The sequence below is a fragment of the Colius striatus genome, chromosome 2 (genome assembly GCF_028858725.1).
Source record: "Colius striatus isolate bColStr4 chromosome 2, bColStr4.1.hap1, whole genome shotgun sequence".
In the NCBI taxonomy this organism is placed as follows: domain Eukaryota; kingdom Metazoa; phylum Chordata; class Aves; order Coliiformes; family Coliidae; genus Colius; species Colius striatus.
The window spans coordinates 96,620,900-96,641,791 of record NC_084760.1 but is presented as its reverse complement, the minus strand read 5'-3'; the positions used below and the strand labels follow the sequence as shown (position 1 = coordinate 96,641,791).

The 20,892-nt window shown below is 36.0% G+C and overlaps 1 protein-coding gene across 16 annotated transcripts in view; it reads left to right on the top strand.

Annotated features, from left to right (window-relative positions):
• NRXN1 (neurexin 1) overlaps positions 1-20,892 on the top strand; it is a 720,695-nt gene that overhangs the window by 478,780 nt on the left and 221,023 nt on the right. For all 16 annotated transcript variants that reach the window (XM_061991571.1, XM_061991570.1, XM_061991565.1 and 13 more), the window contains one exon: positions 15,218-15,399. In XM_061991571.1, the coding sequence (XP_061847555.1) occupies positions 15,218-15,399 (182 nt within the window). The remainder of the gene's footprint in view (positions 1-15,217; positions 15,400-20,892) is intronic.

Here is a 20,892-nt window from a genome sequence, read left to right as displayed (position 1 = left end):
GCTTTCCCTTAAACCCACCCCTGATCTGTGCATGGAACTGCTTTTATGTAGGCTTTGAGGGAGTCAGATCACACAAAAATTAAGACAGCTGAAAGCATCAGTTCCCAGCATCATCTTGTTGACATAGCAGATAATCAAGTCTGGCCTTCCTATTAACTGCACTGTTATTTCTGTCTTGGAAATTATGACAACAATGGTTCATGTTTGTGAGGTGTTGAAAGGCAAGCTGCTATTGAATATAAAAATACATCATTACTAGCATTTGCAAATTAGGAATTCCTCATTAATTTTTAAGAAACTGTTAATTCTAAAAATTGAGTTTTTTCTTGGTGAAACTTCAGATTTCCTCAGTATTTTATATTGTAAGATTATGAGACTCTAGTGAGCATTCCTATTCATTCATCACTGCCTTAGATTCTGTAAAATGCAGATATGAAAAAAGTCAAGTTTGGATTTCAAAACATTTAGTAAGAATTAATAGTAATTGCTGTCTAAGGAAATAATTATGTGTTTTTCATTTTCATTGTAGTTCTTATGTCTGCATTTCATGACAAGCCAAGATTCTGATTGTAGACATGTCTGAATTTCTCCATAAAATGTAGAATTGCACTTCTGAGATTTGTTTGTTTGTTTGTTTGTTGGGTTTTTTTCCCCTTATATGCTGTTATATATCATGTTTTATTTATCAAAATATAATTTGAAGCTTCCATTCCTCTTCCTTTAGTGTGCAAGAAGTTAGTAGCTTAAGGACACAGATATTGAACATCAGCTGTAAGGTGATGTATTTTTTTTTTCCCAAGCAGAAGAGAGTGAATTGTTTGGAGACATGGCCTGTGGCTCTGAGATCTGCTTGTGGTTTCTGCCACATCATTAGAAACCAAACCATTTGTCAGAACTCTCGCAAATTAGGATTAGGAGAAGGAGAGGATGAAGGATTGATGAAAGGAGAAATTTAGAGTGATTGAAGCCCTACTCTGAGCATATCACGTTATCTGGAGCACTCTCATTACATACAGTTGCTGAAGGTTTTTTGTATTCAAGGTCAATAAGAATAAAAAATGGTGTTTGCTACTCAGATTAGAACTTTGTTACTTTGTTTCGCAGACCAAGAAACATCATTTTTGGCTCCAAAAGTCATGCAGTATAAATACACGAGGCTAACTGGAAAGTTTAATTAAAAAAGAAAAAAATAGAAATGTATGTTTTTATAGGTAGTAACAAGAAAAGTGCAGAAAGTGCTTCGGCTTTGAATACAGTAAAATATGTTTAAGAACTGATTAAATGATTTTTTAAAAGTTATACCTATTTTTACCAAAGTTATTTTCAATTCAATTATCTATAATAGAAGAGTGTATAATCAAGCATGGCAGACAGGGACCACTGTACTCCTACAGTTAAGGGTGTATTATTATTTCTATTACAACCTTGTGTACTTTATGAGAAAAAGTGGTTATAGTAATTGGTTCCAGGCTGAAATGTAACTTGAAAGATTGAGACCTGAGATCACAAGTTATATTTTTAGAAATGTATTCTGGGAATTGCTTAAACTACTGTGGTTTGTTTATGGTATACTGGGTTCCCAAGGTCCCTATTAAGGTTCACAGTCACATTAAAGACAGTTTTGTATAAACAAGTAGGTAGGCATAATATCTGTGCAAGTAGTTTACAGTCTCATACCCTCAATCAGGGGGTTATAATTTAAACAGATACTTAATCCCACCAGATCTGTATCTGTGAGTACATTACAAACTGAAGCATGAGTGAAATTCTGCTTAGGCATACTGAGGTAGTTCTGCTCACTGGGAGTGTTAAGGATTAGCATGTCTATCTTGTATCCAGAGGGCAAACTTTGAGGTGTTTGTGGTCAGATGGGACTGTTGGGTGCATATTCTTTGCTCCTAGGCTGTGCAGGCTGGCTCAGGGAAAGAAGGACCCTCCCTTGTGTGGAGCAACATGAGAAATGGTGTCATGTAAGCCAAAAAGGCATGCTTTGTTTCTCAGCTGGGACCCAATTCACTTGAAACTTTTGGCCAAGATGTAAACTAAATGACAAAGCAAATTGTTCCTGTTGTTTTAGACATCTCACAAAGTTCTTTGGGTTACCTTTGGCTTATGCTACATGATCTGCAACTTTTCTGTGGCTGAGCAGAACACCCTCTAAGGAATGTCTCTGTAACATTCACTAAGTGTCCTTCAGAAAAGGAGACCTGCGTCTTTTCTTACTTGGGTTTTTATTCTGAGGTAACTTTGATTATTTCATTTGGGATTACTGCTTGCATGAACTGAAGATAAATAAGCTCAAGTTTTTGTTATTGCTGAAAGCAGGACAGGTTCTCCATATCTTGTTCTGTCCCTACCTGTAACTTGAGAACAAGCGTTTTGATTTACCCTTGCCATCTGACAGTCTTATACCAGGAACAGGTAATAGCTTTGAGAGAAAAGAACTGAACTTCACATCAATATGTTTTCTAAGCTATTATTTTCAAAAATGAGCATGAAAACAGTTTATCTTTCAAGTGTGAATGAGATGTTACTGTCACATTTGCCTTGAGGTATTTATGGTTTACTATACAGCATCAAAACAAAGTTTATAAAGAGTTTGTTATAGAGCCTCAGGTAGTTATCCACTTGCTGCTGAAGAAGAGATATCAGATAGAAAGAGATATACAGAATTTTTATATACAGAGAGACATCTGTATATAACGGGCTGTTACTAGAAACATTTGTCTTTTCATGCTGTTAGAATGTTGAAAAGCTTTTTATACTATATATTAGTTCTTGCAAATTGCTTGCCAATTTAATATCAGCAGCATCTAAACAGTAAGTAATTGCTTATGATAATGAGTGGAAACTAATTTACTGGAATATGTTAATATTCACAATGCACTTTAGAACAGCAGGGTATTCAAAAAATACTACTCTCTTCTTTAACTGCAGTGTTTAGGTTGTATTGTTATTACAAATGCTAGCAAAATCATCACAAAGCAAGCCTCTCATTGAACAGCTATCTTATTGAGACTCCAGCATGTGTGAGCAAGGAATATGTAGGGTCCTTTGAGATCCAAACAGGATATGAACAGAACCATCTAGATTTAAATAATGAATCTTAATTTCTGATTGATGTTCATTAGACAAACATTTATAAGACAGAGAGCTTTCTTTCCCTTATGACTTGTAAAGTTTAATTTAACAAAATTTAAGTCAAATAGCATATAATCACTTTTTCAATATTTGGATCTCTTCAATGGATTCACTCTTTGTGAGAGATGTAGAAACATGCTTTACGTGAATCTGTGAAAGAAAGACTGTAGTGCAGGAGTCCTCAGAACATCCAAGTCAGTATGCCTTAGCTGCTTCTGCAGCTGTTTTTTAGTATGAGTCATTGTTTCTACCATCTTCCTTGGGAAATGTTCTGTTTTGGTTTGAGTTAGTTTTTTGGTTTTTTAGCACACTTGGATGAATGCTTGTTGAAAAAAGGGCTATCTATGAACACATTTCTGCACTGAATAATTTTCCACGTGCATTGCCATTAATTGTAGATTTGAAAGGTTCTTAACATCATGGTATGTTATTATAGAATGCTACATTGAAGCAAGACTTCTCAAACTATTGAAGACTGATCTTCACTTCAGGAAAATACAAGCAATCATAATTTCCTCCAGCTAGACCTTTGGGATTGGGAGAGCCTACACAAAATCATTGCTCTAATTAGGAAGGGTGATTAACTGCTCACCTTTCTTGAATACACAGGTGAACTAAGTAATAGCAAATGAAGTGTCAAAATTGACACTTGAGTTAGTCCCCATTGACATGAAAGACTAGCCTATACCCCAAAACTGCTTTATCAGGTTCTTTTCAAACACTGTTGTGGAATCCAGTGGTTAAACCATGCTCCCTAATTACTCGATTATGTAAAACAGTGAAAAGGATAAGATACATATTTTTTTACTGCAGCTCTTTATCCTCTGAAGCTGGTAGTGAATTGTTACTTACAAACAACAGCATAAGGACTTTTCTAAGAAGAATTATTGCAATTATCGTAATGACAAGGCTTTTAGTGTTTTTGTGCCAGATCAAAATTGGAAATCTGTATGGAGCAGAACAGAAAGAAGTTGGAAGTGAATTGTCCCAACCTGGCTGTTCTCTTTTAGCTGCTATTACAATCATAGAATCACAGAATCTTAAGGGTTGGAATGGACCTTGAAAGATCATCTAGTCCAACCCCCTTGCTAGAGCAGGGCCACCTAGAGTAGGTCACACAGGAACTCTTCCAGGTGGGTTTTGAATGTCTCCAGAGAAGGAGACTCCACAACCCATCTGGGCAGCCTGTTCCAGTGCTCCGTCACCCTCACAGTGAAGAAATTCTTCCTTGGATTTCTTTGTAACCTCTTATGTTCCAGCTTATACCCATTGCCCCTTGCCCTGTCATTGGACATCACTGAGAACAGCCTGACTCCATCTTCCTGTCACCTGCCCTTTACGTATTTGTAAACATTATTGAGGTTACCTCTCAGTGTCCTCTTCTCCAAGCTAAAGAGCCCCAGCTTTCTCAGCCTTTCATCATAAGGGAGATACTCCACTCCCTTCATCATCTTTGTAGCCCTGTGCTGAACTCTCTCCAGCAGCTCCCTGTCCTTCTTGAACTGGACACAATATTCCAGATGTGGTCTCATGAGGGCAGAGTAGAGGGGGAGGAGAACCTCTCTTGACCTATTGCCCGTAGCTCTTCTAATATACCCCAGGATGCCATTGGCCTTCTTGGCCATGAGGGCACATTGCTGGATCATGTTCATCCTGCTGTCGACAATGGTCTAGTAACCTTAAAGAAAATGCAGTTGGATCTGTGTACCACTATTAAACACTATTTGTTTCATATGCAGATTTGATATTATAAGTAAACATTGCTGTCCTGAAATGAATCCTTAGGATAATGACTAGGAAGTATTTCCAGATAAAGTCTCACTTGTAGCTGCTTACTGGTTCTTATTTTTGGGCTGTCCTTGAGCCAGTCAACCAGATCTTTTCACATCTTATGCCTCTTTGGCCCGATATTTTTCTGGGATTTGTATATATGTGATACTGATGAAGACTATCTTTGCTTTTAAAAGTTACCAATTTGTAAAATCAGTTATTACTCCATGCATCAGATTAAATTAAATACCAATAATTTTTGGGCTTGCTCATGCTTGGAGTTAGAAAGACAATACAATGCTACAACACTGCAGTTAATATGTAGCTTGGTCAACAGTCCTTCCCTTTGCCAAGTCTGCCTCTGAGACACCTCTAGCAACTAAACATCTGCTTCATTGGTGGATTCTTGTTCTTCAGGGAGGCTGAAACTCTATGTTTTTCCAAAGATTTAATATCTTTCATTTAATTTTAATTTTGTTTAAAGAAGAACGGTTTCGATTCTATTTTTGCCTTTCAGGATGTAACACTTCTAAGAAAATACACTCTTTTTCCTCAGCTATAGTCCATGTATGTCTACTTGAAAAACGTTCAGAAATGCTATCACAACACTATTATGTCTGCTATTAGTAAGTGAGTAACTAGTAGGAGAGCATGTATGCCACAGAAATTCTTACTCTTCACCACCTTTATAAACAAGCTATATTGAACTTCATTGTTCATTATCCACAGTACAACTTACTCATCTCAGCAAACTGTAAGTTGCACTGTTGCCATTACCATCTTTCTGCTGCAAGTAATAATAGCATCTTATCTTAGTTTAGCATCTGACTTCCTTGTCGTGCTTATATTATTTTTGAGTGAGTTTAGCAGGCTTGCAGTTAGCAGTGCTTTTATTTTCAGCATGTTATACAATCCTTCTAAGACCAATTTTTATTACTTTTAAGAACTGTCTAAGAAGTTTTAGGATTTTTCAGGAGTGAATTATGAGATGCACAATTTAGCAAGGTAGATAACAGAAATGTCACTTAAAAAAACTAAGTTAATGCAAGATAAGTAGATATTTCACTAGCGAGAAAGCCAATGAAAATAAAGATTTTAGCCTAGAAGCACACTAGACGTTTGCAGCCAACCTCCTGTCCATTTTAACATTATTGAATGACTTAAGGCAAGCTATTTCAAAAGTTTGTATCTTCATTTAAAGAATAAGATTTTGATTTTTAAAGTTTGCCAGAAATGCTGCAACACTTCTGAGAATCAGGATACTGGTGTAGGTGCTTAAATTAAAAAAAAAAAATAAAAACAACACTACGAGCCCTCTGTTTTGCATGAAATAAAGGCTTGATTTTTTTTTTTTTTTTTAATATGGTTTATTTGAAAAGGACATTGCCTTTTCATGGACACATACAGAGAAAATTTGATTCTGTATTTTCTTCAGTTTGTTTTTTGGCCTATATGCAAATACATACAAAGCTACTTTTGTGAGAGATGATCAGATCCTTATGCATAAGCAGTTTCTCTTCAAGTTACGTACCTCCCAGTTGAGTCAGCAAGCTTGGAAACTCTAACAACTCAAGTTAATTAGCCTACATAATTTCTCAGGTATCTGTTTAGTTTGTAAGATACCTGGACTGGAACCACTGAATGATTTCATATAGGCCACCAACAGATGGTAACAACATTTGGTCTCTATCGACCTGTATAGTATTTGAGCTAGTGTCCTAGTTTCTACATCCTCCTACAAATTCCACCAACTAACCAGCTCCTTAACAGCATTCTCCTTGTGTGTTGGCACAACTAATAAGCTGTAAGAAGCAAATTGGTGCACATGAAGTTCATTTATTTTAATGGAATTTAATGTAACAGTGGTTAAATTGAAGTATAGAGCCTTGACATTTCCTTATGTAAGGACTGTGGGGACCAGAACAGTCCTATTGTCTTCAACAGCACTTGAGTTTACTAATTTCAGTCTGATAATGCCTTTACGTTATGTCTGTCCGGAAATATTTTTCATCTCATTGCCTTCTCTATGTGTTTCCTGACAATGCAATTTTCAGTTCTCTAGACACTGTTCAAGAAATTTATTTTTAACTATATGTTGACAAGGTTGTAGGAGGAATAAAACCTTGCCTTATTTATAGACATTTGACTTTTAATTTCCATCTGAATTTTTGGCAAGCTTTCAGAAGCAGACACATTGTATCCTTGTTACCTTTAATAGAGTTATAATGGAATAAAATGTTTCATGTTGACTGCAGTACGACATTTAAAGCAGGCTTTGATTTGAGAAACATGTAATTTTCTAACCATCTACATTTCATAAAGGTGCACCGCAATAATGGGGAATTACTTGACTTACGTTGCATACAGAAATGTTCTAAATTCATGTTGAAAAGTCATCCACACTGGAAAAGTGATAAATAATAGTTATCCACTAAAATTTGTAATCTGAGATATTCTGCAGAAGAACAATAATTTTATTTTACCAGTCTATGTCAGATTTGCATCAGAAAGATTGTGCCCTTTCATAAAATAAATCATCACTTTTGTATAAATGAACTTGGCTAATGAGATCAACAAACTCTCAAAAATTTTTGCTGTAGTTATTTCAAATAAAAATAATTTTATGGAATCAGTGCCTACAACCTATCAAATCTATTGGCATTCAGTAAAACAACTCATGTTTTATTAATAAGATGAACAGATAACTTTAATTTTGACGTTATGTTAGAAGTCCTTTCAGCTTGGTGTTATTAGCTAAAGCCCTTCTCAAAATTATATTCATTTTAAACACAATTGAAAGCTCTTAATTTGATGGGCCTACTCAGTTTGAGTAGTACTTTACTCCAGTTAATCTAAATCAATGGGGTCATTCAATATGTAAGATGCTACTTGATTCGAGTAAAGATAGTAGAAACCCTCCAGTTGGAATATCCTTTTAATTCTTTGAAACTTTTCTTTTAACCATCTGTGTCATTTATGATAGTAAGAATTATGCTAACATATAACACCAATGCTAAGCTGCATAAGACTTGTTCTTTATAAGCACACATATCCATTGAACCATCATTACTCACAGGTTTTAGTTGACTGTCTCTTAGTGGCCCTATTGATAGCAAGAACTAGATGTCGTCATTATAGAAAAATATGATATATTTTGGCTTGAAATATGAACATTTTGTTCCAAAAGCAACAAAAATAATTATCTTGATTTTTTATGTAATGGTGCCTTGTTTTTCAAATATTTCTCTTACTGCAAGAATCCAATAGCTTCTGTTCCTTTTTCCTCCCAGAGCTCCTTGATGACACTTCAAATGTGTGGCACCATTGTCTCACTAGTGTAGCACACTAAATGTACTGATTGACCCACTAGTATGCAACTACCAAACGCCCTACAGGATACTGCCAAGCAAAAATTATAGTGGTTGAGTTCTACTGATCTCTCTAACACAGCCATTGATTTTCATTAAATTGCTAAGAGTAGATGGTGTTTGAAATGTCACAGTCACAGAATGGTAGGGATTGGAAGGGACCTCTAGAGATCACCTAGTCCAACCACCCTGCTAAAGCAGGAGATAGTGGTACTAAGCTGATTAATCTACATACTGTTGTGAATTGAGGAAAAAAAAAATCTGTGTTTGCACCTGTGTTACTTCCTTGAATTTGCAATAAGTGTCATTGCAAAGACCAGGATTCTCAGCTTGACCTGAGACTGTGTTGTTCTAATACCACCTAGACCTTTACCTGGAGACAACTCATGGAGATAGCTGAATATATTTAACTATGAACAGCACCGTTTTATAGATCTCTATGGAAACTTGTGTGATGAAGAGCCTTTTAGGCTCTGATAAAGGAAATCAGGGTCTCTGTAGTGGTTTGGCAAGAAAAGTTCTATAATACAACATAAAGCTATGTTTGCATTAGTAGTAGCTATATAATGTGGGGGTTTTTATTGAGGAATGTAGAAGGCTGTGTCTTATCTTTAACCGTTACTGGTATTGACTGGCTGATAAATGGGGAGAGGCAGCAGACAGCAGCAGTGAGGTGAAGGCTCTTCTGTTTCAGCATCTTTTATATACTGAGGACACTGCTTTGTTGATTCATTTTAATAAATTACTTCAGCTGATGATTGAACTGGTTGATGTCATATTCATCTAATTATTGTCTGCGTGAAACTAGTTTCTTGACCATAAATTTTAAGACATGATCCATATTTGAAACAGGTTACAGTTCTAGATTACAATCAGCAGATTATTAACCTATGCAGAGAATGCAAGTGCCTCAGTAGTATCATAGATAGTGTTGGAAATTTGGAAATTCAGCTAGCAGCAGCCACTGTAAAGGTGATGTAGCTTCAGTCTCTATTATAGAAAAATTGAATTTTACAGGTTACAGTTAGCTGTAACATAATGAAAGATGGGTGCTGCAGAAGGCCGACAGTAGGCAAATAGGCATTTTCCGTTCTCATTATTTTCATCAGCATCTTTACCTGAAGTGACAAGTTGATATGATTAAAGAAGATCTTAATAACAAAATCCAGCAATGGTCTTTGTCAATGCTGATTTGGTCAGTGAGTCTTCTTATGGTTGCTCTGGTATAGTGGAAGATCAATGAATGAGCTAATGGAATTACTAAGGAATTATGCTATGCAGTTTGTGATCGTACAGTTGTCAAATGACCTGGCATGATGAGACTGCTAGCGACAGTCATAGTTTGAGCATGCAGTCAGATAGGTTTAAGGACCTAACTAGGAATTGTTTCAAGTGGTACTCAATTTCCAGAAAAACTATGACCCTTTATGGTTCACCAAACTGAATGTGGTCAAAAGAACATCATTAATACACTCCTAGACCCTAATATCCACGAGTCTAAGAGAAACTTGGCCAGAAAATGAACATTTCTCTGTTCTTACACCTGTGGCTTTTTGGAGAGCTAGTGGCAATGATCCATTCTGAAATCTTTTTCCCCACCCAATACACCTATTTTGCTGTTAAATAGACTGTACTTAGGGAAGCCCGATGTCATTGTTTCAACAAGGCAGTTATAATCCATGATCAGCCTCCTGTCTGGATTAGCAGAAGAGAGTCTACCAGCATGCCTTCAGGAAGTGTTCAATTGAATCAGATATTCAGTTTTAAATACTTCTTCCAGCAGCTCTTCCCATCTTCTTCCTATGGTTAACCCTAATGGCTATTCCTTCCATGCTGCCATCTTGTGGCATATATTCTCTGTTCCGTTTAAATAATTAATAACATATCACAGTCTAAGAAGAAACATACAGAAGAGTTATTCTTTAATCCACCAAACTGCTTTGGGAGGTTCTGCTCCCCCTCTGGCCTCATCTGGAGTACTGTGTTCAGTTCTGGGCTCCCTAGCTCAAGAGGGAAAGGGAACTTCTGGAGAGAGTCCAGCGCAGGGCTACCAAGATAATCAGAGGACTCTTCCTTATGAGGAAAGACTGGGAGACCTGGGGCTGTTTAGTCTAGAGTAGACTGAGGGGGGATCTCATTAATATTTACAAGTATATAAATTGTGGATGTCAGGAGGTTAGGATGTTACTTTTTTCTGTTGTATGCAGTGACAGGATAAGGGGTAATGGAAAAAAAATTAAACACAAAAAAAATCCATTTAAACATAAGGAAAAACTCTTTTACTGTGAGGGTGAGGGAACCCTGGCACAAGGTGCCCAGGGAGGGTGTGAAGTCTGCTTCTCTAGAGGTCTTAAAAACCCACTTGCATGCGTTCCTGTGTGACCTGATCTAGATTGACCTGCTTTGGCAGGGGGATTGGACTAGATGATTTCTAAAGATCCCTTGCAACCCCTACCATTCTGTGAGTCTATGATTATTTGGAAACACCCTCTCCCTCCCCCTGACATATGACGTTTCAGACATGAAGCATTCCTTTCTTGCTTTAGAAAATCTGTACAAATCTACATGTGGAAATTTAGTGTACTTTTCTGGAACTTCAGCCTGTGAGGGATGAAAAAAAGGAGATGAAAATGTAAAAAGAAGTATTCCTGGAGATTTATATTCTCCCCTGAATATAGCACATGTGATTAATGCCACCATATAGATATTTGTGCAAATGTGTGTGTATATATATAAATATATGTATATATATATAGCGAGAGAGAGAGACTGAGACATTCATGTTGTAAATTCTTCTCTCTTGGTAATTAATAGCAGCCTGCACAAATTGTCTCAGTGGATTCAGCAAGTTATCAATGCAAGTAATTACTTACCAGTAGAAATAAGATAGTTCACATTCTAGCCCGGAATGAAGTAAAGTACTAATAACATAGAGAAAGAAGAAAGTTATGTTATTGGGTAATTTCTCATTATAAACAGCAATGCCTACCCTTCATATTTTTTATAATAGTTAAAAGCTTTACTCCTAATGAAAGGGCAGCTATTAATTTTCGTTGCTGAAGTTTACAGGTTTCAGTCTTTAGTTTTGCAGCTACAGAGTGTGATAGACTCATACTTCATTGGAGTCCAGAGCAAAATCAAACCATTGCGTTCCCAGTTAGGGGAGAGCATCTGAAACAGAATGTGAATTTTGAAAATAAACATTAAGTTACTAACATTATATGGGGAAAATGGAATTATATATATTACCCTTCAGTGCAATGTGCCTTAAACACAAGATTGGGAGAAACATGAGGAAGGCAGAAAGTTGTTGATTTGAATACACTATTAAACTACATCAGATGTGACTTTAGAGCAATAAATACTGAAAAGCTTTGCAGTCATGCACAGTAATAGATACAGTAAATGTGTACTAAACAAAATATTTATCTGCTTAATACTGTATAGGTAAGCAAACGTCCTTGAGTTGCTGCCAGGCTGAAGTGAATGCACTATTTCATAAAGATGAATTTTGCAAACAAGTAGGATTTGAGAAACCCAGGCCATTAAAAAACATTACTATGTCTTGACCACTGGCAGTTTGTTACAATAGGAACCAAGCTTTCACAGTTAAGAATTTCAAAGAGCTATATGGACATTTTTCCTAAACATTGTGTAGATGCATAGATGCATAAAGAATTATGCAGTAAATTCTGTGTCTGAGAGATATAACTGGCATATTATGGAGTTGCCTACTTACAAGTACTGTGCTGATGGCATTGCTATTCTTGACATTGTAGTTCTGCTGTTTTCAATTCTCTTGAGATGATAAATCCCAAACAACACAGTGCCATAAGCTAGGAAGATGGAGAAGGAAGATGACTGTTTTTTAGTGACAATATTCTGAAAGAACAGCAGAGACATAAGGTTTGTCAGAGAGCATAAAAGCCTTTATGAAGCAAGTGACTTAGGCTTCCTTGTTGTTTCTTAACAAATCCAAAATTGATAAGAAGCAGGGTGTTTTCAAACCACTGCACAATTTCTAGCTTTTTATAGTTAATGGGAGGTCAGACTATAAGCTGAGATCAATCCCAGAGTAATAAATTTTACATTATTATATTTGTCTTTCTTGAAATATAAACACTAGAGGATCTATTCTCAAATGGCTTCCGACCCATTTTTTTCATAATTAATACAGGAAATTCAAAGAACGTGACTCCCTGTACAGCTTAGAGGCAGATCTGTATTCATCACCATGGATTAATTAGCCTGTTACCAGACATGCAGTTAGTTTGAAGAGCTACAAAATGGACAGTTAGAAAGAAGGGAAAGCTTTACTGTAGAGAGCCACAAGCCACATATTATCATAGACAAAAGATAAGATTTTTAACTTTTATGTGAATTCTGTGTAGTTTAAGATTTACAGCTAGATTTATCCATCCTTACTGACATTGACCTTAACTTCAATGTGGCAGCAGTATGGAATAAATTGCTCTTCATTGGTTTATTTGAAGGGCAATATTTAGCAAAAACCTGTGACAAAGATTCACTTTGAATAAAAACAACAGTCTCTCATTGTTCAGATCTGGAGACTTAGTTCTGGGTCATTGTATTCAGTATGACTTCACCATTGCTTGGCAGACATTTTCTTTGTCTGCTATATTGGGTAAATACATCTGTTAAAACGAAGGCAAGGAGAGTTGTGCACTCCCACTTAAATGTTATCTACTATTTTAACAGCTTAATCTGTTACATTGAGGTATAAGGAGTTGTTTTGTTACTTACAAGAATCTCATTCATGACCCAACACAACATTTTATGAAGTCAACAGAAAGGCTGTCACTGTTTTCAATGAGCTTTGGATAAAGCCCTCAGTTTTTCATCAACAGAGAATAAATCCTTTCACTAGAGCTATCAATGTGACACATACTGTATGAAGGTCCAAACTCCGTCACTTCCAATGGACTCAAGATTTTAAGTCAACACTAGCAGCAAAGAGGAGAACTTGGAGACCATTAAGAGTGCTATTACCTATCTTATATATCTTTGTTTGGGGGTGTTCTAGAACTGGAGATTGAACCATCAATGCTGATGCATTGAATGCATGCAAGAGGTTATTGTGCATTTTAGAGCACTGCATATGAGGAAAGCAAGGGCAGGAGAGCAGAAGATTAGATTTTTGGTACATACATTTCTTAACCAGACACCATTTGCCCATGTCCATTAAGAAGCATTTTTAAAGGCATAGCCCCTATCCTCAATACTCTTGCACAACTCTTTATAATGACAATAAACCCTGATTATCCTGATAGAATGTAAGTGAAACCTTAGATGTCTGAGCTGTTATTCTGTTTGTCTTTACTAAAGAGGTTTCCTAAAACACATGAAGATTGATATTTTGCCATCAAGAGAAAAGCCAAGAGCTCTATTTGAAATACTGTGGTATTCTGAAAGTGTGTTGATATAAATGAGCTTTGTGTTGATATAAATGAGCTTTACAGTTTAAGTGCTATGAACAGTGCATAAAATATTATAAATTGATGGTACTGGAAAAATGTAATGAGTTGATACACGATTCCATAAAGGAAAAGTGATATTAGAAATAAATAGAGGATATCTTTTCAAAAAAGCAGATAACATTTTTGCTTTGAGATGGTTGACACAAAGCAGTCTTACTCAGCAGTAAAAGATTTTGAGCCATCTGAAAGTTGAAGGAGTGGTGTAACTATACAGTCCTTCTTGGATTTGACTTTAAAAGTCTACACGTTTGAGGGATTTTAGATCCTTTTGTATTCTTCCAGCATTTTTAGTCAATCTTGAAAGGATGTAATAAAATTACAATTACATCTTTATGCATTATTTCACTATGTGGACATGGGAATTATGTAGTAAGGGTATTGGGTGGAATAAGTGGAATTACACTAAATAAAATTGAGAGTAGCCACACAGTGAGCCATCTTTCAGCTAGTAAATGTGGACACCTCACCTGTATTTACAATTCACTGATAGATCTTCTTAAACTTTGACCTGCCTTCATAAGAAAGAAGTGGGCAGCTTGTAGTGATTTTAGAAATGAAAAATCAAGTACACATACAATTTACCTGCTATATGCTATTGTTAGGATACAAGTTTAAATGGAAAATGTCTGAGTATGCTGCTATTTTAGCTCAGAGGAAGTATACGGGTGATGAAGTTAAGCACCTGAGTGCTAAGTAGATTTAGAGGATGACGCTTGTTTAAAACAGATTAGTTTTTTTAAGTGCACACTGGATATCATGTGTAAAGATCTCCACTCTTCTAAGTTATACATTGAACATTATGCAAACAAGCAATTGCTTACTTAGATGGTAGACTGATATCTTCTTGTCCTGATATGACAAGTAAAGCATGTTTCCATTTGTTATCCCCATCAGTAACAAGCTGATAAACCTCAGATATGTAAAATTCTTATCTGAATGTATTTGTTAATGTCTTGCTTTGCTGGGCATGACGACGTATCATATAATCTGTATCATTTTCACTGTGTAAATAAGGAGGTGCATTTTTTGTCAGTCATGAGATAACTGGAATTGGTTTCTTCTCCACCTATACTCAGTTTGGGAAAGAATTCAGTTCAACTCATCCCTGTTCTGCACATCACAGAAACATGTTCCTCAAGCATATGCTTAAGAACTCTCTTGAATTGATAGACATTTCTGAATCAGAGCTCTGGTATTTTAAGTGACTGCATATGCAATTATGTTATATTCTGTGTTGATTGCATCGTATAAAAAGTACTAATATTTCACTTGCTGCAAAATTTTCAGAGATAAAGACCTCTTCATGTCGAAACATACTCTTGTTTGTTTCTATGAATCCATGTGCTATGTGAGAACATCTTGATTTTTGCAGAGCATATGATTTCCATATGGGTTTGCATTGGTGCAAGTGAGCTAACTATGTTTATTTCTGCTTTACAGCGGGAACTACATATATCTTTAGCAAAGGTGGTGGACAAATCACTTACACGTGGCCTCCTAACGATCGGCCAAGCACTCGTGCGGACAGACTGGCAATAGGGTTTAGTACTGTTCAAAAAGAAGCTGTATTGGTACGAGTGGACAGTTCTACTGGGCTTGGAGATTATTTAGAGCTGCATATCGTAAGTATTATTAACAAATGCATGGTATTTCTTCTTGTCTTGACTGTTTTATTTGTGGCTTTAAAAAATATTTTATTTTGATGTAAATACAGCAAATTGTTAATGAACTTTCTAGAGTCAATAGTGAATTAAATGATAATGGCTTATAGCATACAATACCGTATCGGGTTTCAGACATTCTCAAAATGCATTTTACTTTTTCAGTGCTACTTTATACTGCTTTTCAATTAAAAATCATACCGTTTACTGCAATCTAATTACATAAAATAGAACTTAGCAATGTCAGAGGAAGGTGCATTAATCCTAGAGGATTTAAACTGGAATCTGCCAAGGGAATTACAATGTATCACAATAGATTGTGCTTATTGTTAACACTAGAATTTATCTTCTGATTTCACCATTCCTTTGTGATGATAAATCTTAAGCAGAAAGCAAGATTGTCAAGCTAGGAAGCCTAAAAAAGTAATTTCAACTGCCTTAAAGCAAGTAAGCAGCAATCAGAACTGAAAGCATCTGGATTTTTCTGGCAACATAAATAAATGATCAGTTGAGATAAATGTAACTAGGGCAGTATAAAATTTTGTTGTTTAGATTAGTCTTAACTTTGTTAATGTATTAGTTTGATTTTGATTTAAGAATCTCTCTACTTTCAGGAGCAGAAGAGTTTCTTTTGAATGAAATTACTTATTGATCTATAACCAATTACACTTTTACCCTCAGAAAACATTCAGCAGTAATCATTTTCAGAATTAGAGGGAATTACGGTATTCAATCTTCCCAAGCTTCTTATTTCTGTAGAAGCACTCTTGCACTGTGGACCAAGGTGATTTATTTCTATTTATAGGCTTGAGTAAATAAACAAAGAAAGAAGGTCTTAAATAAAATTCAGAGGTTGGCTATACACTTCTCTTGGACAAAATGGACATGGGCAAAATGCCTGGCTGGTATTGTACTATCTTAATTTAAAAATGTGAACAAAGCAACTTCTCCCAGATGCCAGAAAAACTGAGAGCCTACATTTTTCAAGGCAAGTATTATGTTGCTGAAGAGAATTTAAAAATTTGCTTTCCAAAGCTGCATCTAACATCAGGTGCCTAGTCATCATTTACCCATTTCTTTGCAATCTGAGACCAGATCCACCCACTGTGGTCAACAGTATTACTTTCTTCTTACAATGTTTTCTTTCTCATTAGCATATTAAGGAATCTTTTTCTTGTAGTTTTTGTAGTGTTCTGAATGCAGAAAAGTTTATTTAAGGCCACATTCTGGAGGTAATAAAGTTCATTAAACTGATCTACTTAATGTCACGTTCTGAACACGGTGAAGTTTAATAAATTCATCTACCCCTTGGGTCGGATTAAGACACAAACAAGGTCAAATGGCATGATACAAAAGTTATTAATTTCACAATGCTTTAAGAAATCCAACGAGAGAGAGAGAGAGAGCGTGGGTGGTGAGGAGAGAGAAAGAAATCACCTCTTGTGAATCCAGCAGTGTCCTTTTAGTCCAAAGTTCACCATGTCCTTCATCCATTGACAAGCCCAGCCCCTTTAGTTAATCAGCATAGCAGGTGAGAGTGTATTTGTCTGCTTTACATATGGGACTGAAATAGGTGGAGTCTTACAGGAGCAGTTGTGCCATGGCACAGTGAGGATATCAGGTGATCTTTCTAGATGGTAGACCCATGCAATAGGTAGACCCATGCAATAAGTAGACCCATTAATGTGCGATGCAGTCTGTCCCCCATCATTTTATTTTAATAACTTTTCTAGGAAATTACTGGGAGCTTTGTCTGCAACCTGCCTTCATGGGCTCCTGCTTCAGTCCTCTTCCCTTTTTGTTGTTAGATAGAGGCAGATATACTATAACAACCTTGTGCCTGTTCGTAGCAATATCATACCAACCTTAAGTCAACACAGTATTTGAGACATCCACAGTCTCTATGAGCCCCTTACACGTTTTCTATACCTGATATCTGTATAAACGATAATATTTGTCCAACCTTCTGTTGAGCCCTGATTTTTCTGTTTTAAAACAAACATAGGGTTCATTAATATGACTTGAAGAACAGAAATTATTGTCTCCTCAATAAGTGCTTCAGTTTTTGACTTTTCAAATAACTTTCTTATATCCATACTGTATCAATAGATGATAAAAATAAAAGAATAATTAAGAGTTTTCTATGGTCAGAAACACATCCCAGCTAGGGATGGGGAAAATCGTAAATTATACCTTACCGAATTTTCTAAATTTCTGCAAAGAAACAAAAGGCCTTTTATCATCATAGTCTGTGAGATGATCCTGGCCTCCTCCTATTGTCTTTGCAATAGACTTTGGGAACCTCCCTGAAGCCTGCTTTGCTTTAGAGCAAAATCCATTATAACTGTGCAGAAATTTCACTAGAGGTCTAACCTTCTGAGAGCTGCTTCAAGACAGTTTCTCTCTAGAGTGGAGATACTAAGGGATTGACCTGAAATCCTAAAACATCAGGCAAGGATGTTTTCAAGGGCCATCAATGTTAGATAAAGCTCGGAAACCTGCTGGGATATAATATCTCGGAATCTGTTTCAAATAAGGCTAGCATTCAAAAGGAAGTTGAAAGGCAGTGTTTTCAAAAGTGCTCATGGTACCAAAAAGTACCTTGGAACTGTAGGCACTTCTGAGATTTTAACCTGAGATCTATTTTAGCTCAGCAAGACATTGTGACATATCACAGTTATAAAAATGAAGAACATAAAAATTGAGAGGCATATGTATATGTTATGTTTAAAAAATAGTTTATTGGATGAAAGTTTTTCCATATTGGCAGCTACTGCATTAAACTAGCTCAAATAAAAGCAGTAGGGGGGTCATGTAATTCAAAACTTTTTTGCACTAGTGTTGAGATGTCAATAAGAATGTCTTTAATACATAACCAGAAATATGCAAAAGCTGTGAATATTGGAAGGAGGGAAATCCAGAAGAAGGGAAGAGTCTAATTCTGCTTGTTCTTTTGCATGCATTTACTCCCATGTCTGTGTAATGAATATGCATGAGAAATAAATACCTGTGTACATTGAGATGCACAGTGCATGGATAACTTACCTGTGTTATAAGAGGTATAACATTATAAGAAGGATATAGTTGTGATTTAATTATGCTGAGATTCAGTTTTACAATGTGATAGAAACTGGTTCTTTTGTTACTGAGCTTTCAATTAACCCAGAAGGTCATTTATCACTCAGATCCTCCCCAGTGACAAAATTTGTGATGGATGTGTAAGGACAGGTTTTAATATTTTCAACAGAATGGTGGCAAAGAAAGTTCAGAACTATTGCATTGAGTTAAAAAAATTTAGATCATAGTCCTCACCAGCATTTTGGGCAGGGTGCTTGTTTCAGTTTTCAGAAGGTAGCTTAGCCTTCATTCTAGAAATGGAAGAAGAAATTATGAGAGAAAGTTATGGTACTTCATTGTGGGCTTGCCCTCTGTATTATTCTGTTTACTTAAAGATGATATAAACCTAATAATGAAATCAAGATCATAACAAATTCTGATTTTGAAAATTGCTACTTGATCATCTGAGTCACTGGTGTAGTGTTAGGTTAGGAACAGAGTTACTGAAAGTAATGATTTAACCTCCCCAAATAACCATTGTTAATATGATAAATATTAAAAAAATGTGTAGTCTGCATTGCTACCAGATGCTTAACAGTTCCAGTGCAAATATTTTTAATTCCGAGATAGGTTGTTGTAAAACTTCATCTGTACTGTAGCAACTTAGATACAAAGGACTGCTGTGTGTATGATACATATGCATCCCTGTGCTTCAGAAAAGGGATTTTAATGTGAATTAGTCATCCGGAGATACACCAATTGGTTTTCATAGAAATCACTTGACTTCTCTTATGGAAACGATCCCCTGTGCAGTCTCTACTGGGAGATCTAGTTCAAGAGGAAATAAATATAATCTCTAAAAGTCTACTGCCACTTTCGTCTCCTGTTGACATATAAAAGAAGTATAGATAGCTGTAAGAATAACTATATCCCCTTTTCCCCTCCCCTTTTCTTGGCATATGGTTCACATCCATCTCCATGCCAAATGGAAAAAGAAGGCAGCTTATTCACGCAGTGTTCAGTTAGTCACCATGTGTACTTATGTGTGTGGCTTTTTCATTGACTTTTAAAGCCCTTAGTTCTGCCAGTGATTGCTGTTCCTATCTGTCCTCTTCCCACCCTCCTTCCAAGTTATTAGGCAGAAAGGTAGATATCTACATATATATGTCATCACCTTCATCAGGCACTGTGCTGTCACTGACTTGAGTTTCTGTTTTTTCTATGGTAAGGAGGAAAGTGAAGTTAGATAAAGATGTTACCTCAAAGAGCTGAAAAATTGCGTTTTCTGGCCATACTGGTAGCATAGGAAACACATTGTCAAGCGTGGCACAAGTAGTATTTCCTCTACTAATGAAGACAAGGATAGATTTCTATCAATGGACTTAAGCTCTTTAAAATAATTGTTTTAAGTATAAATTATGGCATGTTTTCATTGTTAAAATGAAAGGATTTAATCTACAACAAAATGCAACCTTTGCCCGATAGAAAGAGTTGGCTGGGCAGTTTCTATGTCTTCCTTGCTTATGTCATTTATTTTAAAATGAAAGTATTTGGGGACTGCAAAAACGGTGTGTTGCTTTTATGGTTACAGTTGATTTTCAAATTAAGAACAAGAAGTTTGTATGGAGCATAAGGCCAGCAGAACATTTCAGATTGTACAGCTTTAGTGTTCTAGAAAAGATGCCCAGCCTGTACTAGCTACTTAAGCTTAACTGGGCTTACTTCTATTACCTCAAACAAGATGAGGTGAGGAATCACTAATTAAGCTGAGTTAGAAATATGGATCTGCTGAAGTAGGTGAAGTGGTGAAGATCATTCTGATAGCAAACATGCTGAGGTTTAAAATAAGGAATAAGGTAGATGTGACAAATTTTTGAACATCGTCCTAACCCTCTTCTGGGGGAAGCTTTTGAAAATAAACTATGTAATTTCAGCAAGAGAAGAAACAGCCTTACATAGCATATAGTAAACATATAAAAATGAATTAAAATCAGAGCAGATAGTGGTATATATTTTTTTATTTCATTCTGTCTAATGCTATTAGGAAAAAAAATTATAAGGAAAAGGTGGTGGAGTCACCATCCCTGGAAGTGTTAAAGAGATGGTTGGATGTTGCACTTAGGGAAATGATCTAAAGGTTGATAGGACTGGGACAAAGGCTGGACTCGATGATCTTAAAGGTCTCTTCCAGCTTAAACAATTCTATGATTCTAGGATTCTATGATAATAAAATTAATGCTGTGATGAGAAAGCTATTTTGAAAGACGTGACAACATGCTACCTGAAAAAATATGGTATGATTAAGGACAGAGAGTATTGATATGTGCAAAGTATACCAAAACTACCCTGAAGTTCTCTGGAGGTGCAGCATTACTGACATGATAGATCAGTATTGTA